This window comes from Epinephelus moara, chromosome 19 (genome assembly GCF_006386435.1).
Source record: "Epinephelus moara isolate mb chromosome 19, YSFRI_EMoa_1.0, whole genome shotgun sequence".
Taxonomy (NCBI): domain Eukaryota; kingdom Metazoa; phylum Chordata; class Actinopteri; order Perciformes; family Serranidae; genus Epinephelus; species Epinephelus moara.
This window is the reverse complement of record NC_065524.1, coordinates 8,447,075-8,457,061: the sequence shown is the minus strand read 5'-3', so window position 1 is coordinate 8,457,061 and position 9,987 is coordinate 8,447,075. Positions and strand designations below refer to the sequence as shown.

General features: G+C 39.7%; 1 protein-coding gene across 2 annotated transcripts in view; it reads right to left on the bottom strand.

Moving 5' to 3' along the window:
- Nucleotides 1-3,194: 3,194 nt before the first annotated feature.
- LOC126406589 (inositol polyphosphate-5-phosphatase A-like) overlaps nt 3,195-9,987 on the bottom strand; it is a 169,859-nt gene continuing 163,066 nt past the window's right edge. The window contains exons 14-16 of one of the 2 annotated variants that reach the window (XM_050070953.1): nt 6,325-6,393; nt 5,287-5,374; nt 3,195-4,979 (exon numbers count right to left, since the gene is read on the bottom strand). In XM_050070953.1, the coding sequence (XP_049926910.1) occupies nt 5,294-5,374; nt 6,325-6,393 (150 nt within the window). In that variant the 3' untranslated portion in view covers nt 3,195-4,979; nt 5,287-5,293. The remainder of the gene's footprint in view (nt 4,980-5,286; nt 5,375-6,324; nt 6,394-9,987) is intronic. The other variant, XM_050070952.1, reaches the window with a different exon arrangement.

Genomic DNA, 9,987 nt, shown 5'->3' with positions numbered 1-9,987 from the left:
CGCACTCTTTCTGACCCCCCTTTTCACCTGACTATACGAACATGCGCCTGAGGGGATCGCATTGTGCTCAGACAGAGCAAGAAAATGCGTAAAAGTGTGTGCCAAGACGCACGAAAGACGCGCTCACCAAAACATGGCCAGAGACGCATTTGGCTGCATCCAAACCCACTTACAGAGACTATAAACACGGAGATATGACTCCTGTCAGAACTGGACTTCAAGAAGCCTGATAATGACACGTTCATGTCAGATAAAAAGGACAGAAATATTGGGACAGGAAATTGTTTTGGCGACGCAAATCAGTTTTTACGCATACAACTGGAGTTTTAACAACAGGTGTAAATGTAAACAGAATATTATAAACACACAATCCGGATCAGTGTTGGGCTTATTAGTGTGACTCGTTACTTTAATTCCACAAGTAACGCTGCTTCACTTTACTGGCGCAGTATAATTCATGACACTTGTTACATTATTTCCCGCCACACCTCTGCCCAAGATTAGCGGCCTCTGTCACCTTCACCAGCCAGGAAGGCCATTCCTCATGCTGACTGAGAATGTCCTTATTAATTGGTAATATAATCAGTACTTATAATATTTCCATCTGAAGAAAAATACATCCCAGTCCTATTTTATTCTGAAGTAAAGAAAATGTACACTTTTTTTTAGATAATTCAGATTAAATCCCATTTTGGTTGAAACAAAATGTTCTCTATAGTTTTAAGAGGTGACTGTAAGCTTTTAATAGATGTGATTTTTTAGCAGCCAACTCTGATCCGGATCTCAGACGCATGTTTAAAATGGCAGGTGTAAACGGGGCCTGTGATGCTTCTAAAGCTCAGTTTAACCAGGGTATCCACTGTCCTAAAAGGCGAGAGAATAAAATGTTTGACGGGGCGCAGGTTTGACATGAATGAATGATTTGTGCTGTAGCCTAAAGATGAAAAATGTACCTGAGATTGTATATATTTTTTACTGAATAAGTTATGTTGTTTTCAACCAGTGGAAACGTGGCAGCCTTTTCTCCCCCCGCAGCCCGGACGCGCTTATTCCCACTCAGATAAAACCTGCTGCTTGGTTTTTATTCCTGCAGAGTAAATGTCGCCCCTTTTTCTCCCACGTTTTACAACTGTCAGCTCAGTACCGGCACACAAATGTATAGACGCAAAATGCTGTAAATAATCACTGTAAAGAGCAGCTTGTTTTAACGACATCACACTGCACACTTTTCTTTTGACTGCATTTGAGAAAGTTTCTGTTTTACCTCACCATCACACAGCGGGATAGAAAACTGGACCATGGTTTATGTTGGAATTAAAGAGAGTATTATCGCTTCCGGGAAGGTTATAGGAAGAAAAAAAAACACTTTGTATTATGAATAAATTATTTAACAAGCATTTTTGTTTTATTATGGGTTTTGTTTTAATGTATGGGCTTAATATAAATTAAAGATAAATTCATGACTATCAATAATTGAATTTCATTATTGGCAACACACATGCTTTTAGAGGATTCGTGCTGATTTAACTTGAGAGTGATTTATGATTTCAAAAAGTTCTGAAGCGGAAAAAAGAAGCAAGTCTTTATAATAATTATTGAGAATAATGTCACAATATATTTGATTTAGTTAGTGTAATTTATTATAAACCAGATGATATATAATTTTTCACCAAAGTGAAATTTAAAAAAAAAAAATGCCTACAGGTTCCAGGGATAAACTTTATTTATTTTTCAATAAGTTACATAAAGGAGTAAAGATTCTTAACAGCATTATTATCATTATTGTTGTTATAGCAAAAAGATAGTTGAACACTATTATCATTATCACTATTATTATTATTATTATTATCATTAGTATGAGCAGCTCTATTTTTTTATTCACAAATCAAAGCGGATTATTTAAGTTAAAGTCAGTCAGTGTTCTCTTTTAATAATAGATCTTTATTTTGTAGTCATCTAAATTTTTCCCCAGCTCCGAATTAATTAACTCTGTTGGGCCATTCCTGTTTCCTGTGAGGAAAATGACCACAAGTTTAGGCCATTATTAATAAATTAAAGAAAACTATAATATTCATAATGTCTGATCTCTGGTGTTAGGCCTAACAGTTTATACATTTTAATGTTGGGATCATTGACAGAAGTGCTCCCCCTCTGTCTGTCAGGTGGTACTACACCTCTCTATTCCTCTCTATAGTTAGTGTCAATGGGATCTTTCTGCACAGTCTGCTCTGGATTCAGCCAATCAGAAATTAGCAGTCATGAAATCAGATGCCACTTAGGAATCTGTGATAAACAATGCATGAAGCAAACACCTGCTGTCACACAATGTAGCTCTGGATAAAGAAAAGAAAAAAATACTTTGATAGAGAATTTGTAACTATACATTTCAAATTTCTTACAGTCACCCTAATGACCAACAACACAGGCTTAATGTTGGCTTTATAGTGACTTTAATTAGGCTATTATTTTTATTTTCAAAACTTTCTTTTGTTGTGAATTAATTATCTTTTATATTACAGGTAGTTTTATAAGTGTATTTCTACAGAACCCTCCTTAAAGTTGTTGCTTAAATTCGGAATAATTTAATTTTCGGGAAGGTTCAGTATCAAATAAGGCGCCCAAGAGTTATTTTTGTGTTGTAACTGTGCAGGCTGCAACCATCTTAACACGGACTTCCATGATCTGTTGCCATTGGGATGCCTCTCTCTTCAGCCTGTCGCAGCTAACTCTTATAATTCACTTCAGCCCGGGTAATAATGTTCGTTAAAGGGATTAAAAATGCAAATTTAACTGCAAAAAGTGGCTCTAATTTCTTAACTAAGCAAAATTATCGTGCATACAAAACTTGGTACTGGAATATTAGCCAATATGGTGGTGCCAAAGAGGATAGAAAATAAAAATATCTTAAATTAAATCAATATCATGAACTATAACCCTGTAGGAATATCATATTTCGTTGGTGGCTGATAGGAGGTCCATCTTAAACTAATTAAAGCTGGTGTCACAGTGCAACTCCCTGAAGAAAAACGATGTGTAATTCTCCTCCCTGTTGGTAAGCCCTATCACTCTATAACACTGCTGTAATAATACACTGATGATCTGGAGGAAGGCTAATTGATGAAGACCTTTTTCACACAGAGCTCTTATTGTGTAGTAAAGAGGTAGAATGAGAGGTAATGAGGACAAACAGCCAGTGAGCTCTAATGGTTTTTATTGCTTGAGAACTGCATCACCTACAGTAGAGGCCAGGCCGTCCAGAGAGGGGCTAGAATAAAATCTCTATCTGCTTTTTATAAGATGGAGTGAAGAAAGAACTGCGGCTTATACTCCTACAGTATGCTCACAATGACCAGCAGGAACGAAAACAAGCAGGCCTTTTACAAAAAAAAGAAGAAGAAGAAAAAAAACTTTTTGCCTACAAACCAAATCACACAAGACAACATAAATTCTGCGGCAGGCACAAAATCATTTCCACTTGCGGTGATTTAGATGAAGAAAAAAAAAATCACAGGATCAATCTGACGGCTTCACACAGTCTGAAATCTGTAGTGTCGTAAATGAAATCGATAAAAAGAAACGCTGGCGTGTCCGACCGCCTCTTTAATGCTCAAATTATCTGCAATGAAGGCTGCTGAAGGCTACACACGGAACAAATAAAAAGCAAGTCTTCCTGCTCTCTCACGCATTTAGAGTTTCTCTCTATTTTTTTTACATTACATAATCAATACCTTTACCATCTGACTTAAGTATTTTATAACTCTTACACACTTCATCTCTGTGTGATACTTGGCACCATAATGCAGTAACAAAAACTGACAGAGAAAACAAAAAAACAAACAAAAACAGTTTACATTTTAAGGATACCCAAGCCTATCTAAAATATCACATTCAGAACCATAATATTATAGAAATAAGTTAGAGTAAGAATAATGAAATAACGTGAGAGTGCTATATATGAAACATTATCTTATATACTTGCATGGTCTATGGCACTGCTTAAAACATTCTTGGATAGGCAATAAATCACTGAACAGCGTTTTTCTGTGTCTCTCCTCTCCCACTGACTGTTCAAAGGTCACTGTGGCTGCAGGAACACCCAAACAGTCACTCTGTCTGCGCACACACTTCAGCATAAACATTTTGGTAAGAATTATAAATTATCTCTTTAAAAAGTACAGTATATAAAATGAGACTCAACTGATGTGTCAGGCATGGCAGTGTGTTATGCACACAACAACAACAACAACAACAACAACAACAACTCAAAAACAAAACAAAAAGTATATATATATATTTATATAGAAATTGTTGAAATAAACAGAGAAGTTCTATCTACTCCAACAAAGGGACCACAAAGTTTGGTCAGAAAAGAGAACGGCACTAAAACCATCAACAACTCTATGTTATACTGTCCAATGTACAAATAAACCTAACAATATAGATATACAACTTTTTTTGCATTGCACTTTTCTTTTCTTAAAACACCTTACATACTGTGTGGAGAGTAGCTTCTATACATAGAGGCATACCTAAAAATGGCAAGTATGGTGTCTAAAAGTGTAGTAGGACTGATTTCAATTAGAGTTTTGGCAACGAGGCTGTGGCATGGAAAAGAGTCGTCCTTCCGTCCGTCCTTGTTTTTTTCTTCTCTGGGGAATGGGGTTGCATGGCAACAGTGAGGTCAGCGATGTGTGTCTTGTCTGGAGCCGGGCCCTTGGGGTGCTCGTCCACGTCTCAACAAGTGTCTTATGGAGAGAAAACGGCTGCGTTTTCGTATGGATGAGGTGTCAGGACAACTGCAACTGGTCAGCACTGCTGAAAAACTTTGTCTTCAGTGTATGCTTGTGCAAAGTGTATGTGTGTGTTGTGTGTATTGTGTGTTTGTGTGCATGTGTGTGTGTTGGTGTCCTGTTTGTTTCTCCGGTGTTCTCACAGAGGCGCTTCACGGAATATCTTCTCCCCCCTTTGGCAACACTTCCCTGTGGAGAGAAAAAGGATTTTTATTCATAAATAGCGAGCAGCCATTTCAATCAAAATAATGACTTGACCCCCCGTTTTCAAAGTTAAAGCACAAGATGCAGTAAGTTTGTAAATAAATGTCTTAAAATGACTGAAGCATTTTAAGCAATCATTTCTCCATTGATGATGTTTTATTTTGGCATAAAACTCTTCAAACAGGCATATCTGCCCTCAGAACCATTTGTGCAAAGTAATGAGAAATCAAGCAAATCAAAGCAAACATCAGCAACAATGGGAAGAATTATAATAAAGAAAATTAATATTTACCACGACATCACTGCACCACACAACACTTGTGCTTATTTGCATTAGGTTTACCTGCCCCCGCTGTTATTCGGAAGGACAGGAAGACGGGCTGGCAGGGGGACAGAGACAAATCACAGTTAGAAAACAAGACTTTTCTTGATGCTCTCTGGGACGAGTGCGAGCCCTTCGCCTCTCGGAGCACCTCTGACACACAGGTTAAACTCACATACCAGCGCTGTGCATTTTTGGGCCCGTGTGCTAACTACATTGGACATTTTTTAAACATAGCCAACTGTGATTTTAGCAGTAGTGTGCGGCTGGGAGGTGAAGGCTGCTGCAGCATCAGTCAGTGTGCTCGGGTCACCTCGCACACACACACTACTGTCTAAAGCACACTAAGTATTGATGAAAGACCTGACTTAAGGCGCCTCTCTTTCAGCACAGGACCTTGTGTCTGACACCACGGAGACTGGAGCGACAGTGTTAAACACTTTCTATACAGTCAGCTTAAAGAATCCTCTCAGTGCTGCTCTGACCTTTCTCACACTTCTTTAGGTTCTCCCTTAAATATGAACAGCCTTATTAAGGGGTGACTTTTTAAGGGCAGACAGATTATTCTGGTTGTACAAGTTCAGTTTTTCCTAATTCTTGATCACACAGATTATGCTTTAAAATATTTATCCTGTCCACCTGGTAAAGCATCTGAAACTGCATTGACACTATTGGAAACTAAAACTTAAACTAATAATAATAAAGGCACTTGACAAAGCTCAATTCAATGCAAATGTTGGGGTAAAATCAATACAGGTGGCAGCCAGTGTAGTATAACCATCATAAACCATATCTTAGAACCTTTAATAACATTATCAGCCTCATATAGTTGCAACATATTAATATCCCGATGCACAGTATGTAATACAAACAGCAGTCTCCCCACACGACGCACACGTGTTGAGAGCGGTCGGTCCTTTTCCGTTCTAGGATCAGATTCAGGATCAGTTTACAGTGAACAGTTCAATCACAGCACAGTGAGGATGTGGGCAGAGCCCCCGTTGTTACCTTGTGGTCCCCCATGCAGACATTGGGCCCGATGTTATCATACACTACAGACTTCTCTTCATTTTCAGGCTGCAGAGACACAAAATAAAACATTTTGGGGATGAAAACCTGATGAAGAATATGTCTTATTCGTTACATGATATGAGGGTTCCACACTGCGCTGCAGCACGGCTCCTGCTACACAGTGAACACACACAGGCTGCAGAGTCAGCAGCACCGTGTTTGTGTTTACACAGTGCGATCATTATATTACGTGTGTCATGTTTTATGACACATTCATGGGTGAGAAATCAATGTACCGGCTTCATTAAGCACAATTAGCAGGATTATGTTGTTGATTTCAAAATAAAAGTAACCTCGAGCATACGACGCTGAGATTAAAATATATCCCTATTGCTGAGACCTTTTTCCTGTGGTTGTGGTTGTGTACAATGTGGACACTGAAATTAATCGTAAAAATCTGCCAGGACAATAACAATTTATTTAGGAGCCAATAAAATAAAAACATAAAATTATGTCACTCTGTGCAGTTCATGTGTCATTTGCATAATATTTCTGGTTAATTTATATTCATTCTGACTCAGCCATTCACTTTGCAACTTAGCACAAATAGCTGGGGGAATATTGGGGACAAATTCAAAATGAGCACCAGCTGTAACTATTGAGGGTTTATTATGTGCTTAGACACTTGGTTCAATCAAGCCAGTTTACAGGAAGTGAAAAAATGTATTGGCCTATTTAATGTTACATGACTGTTTAAGGAAACATTTATAATGCTGGATTTTAATAGGGCTGCGACTAATGATAACTTTCGTTGTTTATTATCTGTCTATAATTTTCTCAATTAATTGATTAGTTGTTTGGTTTATCAAATGTCAGAAAATTGCAAAAAATGTCGATTAGAGTTTCCCAAAGCCTGAGATGATGTCCACAAACATCTTGTTTCATCCACAGCCCAAAGATATTCAGTCTACTGTCACAGAGGAGCAAAGAAACCAGAGAATATTCACATTTAAGAAGCTGGAATCAGAAAATTTCGACTTTCTTTCCGTAAAAAATTATTCAAACTAATTGATTATCTAATCAGTTGGTGATTAATTTCACAGTGGACAACTACTGATTAATTGTTGCAGCCATATAAACTGAATGTCACAAATACCATAAATGTGTTTTGTTGAATTTAAGTGTTATTACAGATTCTAACAGAGCCGTAGCACAGCATCTGATTTATGAATACCACAAGTATGCCTTGGACTGAATGCACCTCACAGTTTTCACTTGAAACTTGCGCCCGGTGCAGTGAAGAGAAATGAAAAGCAGGAGTAATTTACAAAGTGGACATTTGCCTGTGGACCAAATACTCTCTCAGTGTAATCTAAGTGCCTATCTGAGGGAATCATGTTTCAATATCACTTTCTGCACACAAAGAAGCCGTTACCCACTCACACATGAATCTGCAGACTCGAGTATAAATCACACTTGTCTGGTTGAACTAAAGACTTTTTAAAAAGCCACCCCAACCCCCACATACACACACACACACACACACACACACACACAGGCTGGTGGGTGCCACCAGTTGTGACTCGGTGAGCTGCACTGGCGCCTCAGAAGAAAGAGACAGAGAGCTCGAGAATGAACCATAAAGCGAAATCCAAATTAACTTCAGACCAATCCTGTGGTGGAGTGGGGTCAGCTCACGGTGTGCCTCCACCTCACTCTACCTTTTCTAGCAGGCCACGCACTGGCACCTCTCTATTTGTCTGGCAGCCGGCCCCGAGCCGCTGCCTCCCAAAGCCCGAGATACATTCATCAAACACACACTTGATAATTTACAAAGGCAGCATAAAATTGTGGATTTTCGGGCTGCATAATCTTTAGACAGATAAACAAATTACCCGGGGCCCTCCGGCAGAGAGGGAGCGCTCGCTCGGCTAAACATTCATTACCGGCGCTCCCGGAGCTGGTGCCGCGCCGCACAGCCAGCGGGCAACCTTTGGCGTGTTAGGGCTCGGCAAGCAGAAAATAACATGATGGCGAGTTAACCGACCGTGCCATGATAGATGACGCCGCACGCCGGGCTGTTTACGGGCCTATGTCTCAACAATCTGTAATGCTCGGAGCCAGAGAGTGTGTGCTCAGTGAATCATCAGCCAATCTGCGAACACACTAACTGTTCCACTCTGTCCCTGCATTACAAGCAATTAGCCGGTGCTTGAGGGGAAGAAAAGCAAACAACATCCCAGCTGTGTGTGTGTGTGTGTGTGTGTGTGTGTGTGAGTGTGAATCACTTTTTACATGATTCTGACACATTAAGTGGGTGAAATAAACTGGGTGTTATTACAGCCTTTGTTTTTCACAACTGTAATACAGTGGTCAGAGTTATTGTTCCAGTGCGGCTTAGGTCAGTAAAGAAGAAAGATCAGGAAGGAATTTCTCATTTGTGGTGCACAAAAGAAATCCAAACTTCCTGAGCAGCCCCCTGCTGTGGCCTGTACCTGTACAATACACTGCTGCGTGTCTTTCACACACACCAGCAAAAGAAAGCCTGCATGTTTCAGCACTGAAAGGACTAAGGCCACGTCCACACGAATGTGTTTTCATTTTGAAACTGCATTTTCAAACTTAAACAATTTCTGTACCATTTCAGAAATGATCTCCATCCATACTTATATGCTTAAAAACGCAAATAACATGACATTCACATGCACTGGGCATGAGCATACAGGGGTTAAAAGGAAGCAGACTGTTTGCTCTGTGGTTGGTTGCTAAATACCAGAAAATATGGAAATGTCAAAAAGTTGGACGAGGAAGGTGGAACTGTTACTGAAAGTAACATGAGAATAAAGCAGTCAAGGTGGCGGAAAACCGATTGGGAGTCGTTAGAAAGCAAATATTGTGACATATCAGAGCAAAACCGGAAGCAGTATTCATCGTCAGAGGAAGTCATGGCAACAAGAAAGGAGTATCCACACAAGACGGATAAAACCACATAAAGTGTGCAGGCCTAGCTATAATGTTTGGACTTGACGAGCTGTTGCTGATGAGACTCTATCGGGGAACAAACGTGTGTCTGCGTCATTGTTTCCAAAAGTCTCAGTTGCCGCCCATCCAGACTAAAGGCTATGACACACCAAGCTGATGGTTGGCCATTGGTCAGTTGGGCCATCAGTGAGGGTATGTCGCGTATTGTTAGTTTCGTGGAGTGTTCTTTACCGTTGGCCATAGTCAGCCCATGTTGGCTTTTTTCAGCCAATTCAACATGTTCTTGGAGAAGCCCACTGGTGAATAAAATCTCTGATTGGCAGTTCAGCTCAGTGCACAAGAAGCAAAATCATAAGTAAAGTAAACAAACAACTAAGTCACTTGTTATCTTACTATTTAATGACGAAAACTGTCTGTGTGTGTGTCTGTTCCATGTCTTTCTCCTCACTGACTTGGTCAGTCCATGTGAAATTTGGCACAGTGGTAGAGGGTCATGGGAGGATGCGAATGAAGCAATATTACATCAATTGGCCAAAGGGGGGCGCTATAGCAACCGATTGAAATTTCAAACTTTGAATGGTCATATTTCATGCCCCGTATGTCGTAGAGACATGAAACTTTGCACAGAGATGCCTCTCCTCATGAGGAACAAATGTGCCTCAAGAACCCATAACTTCC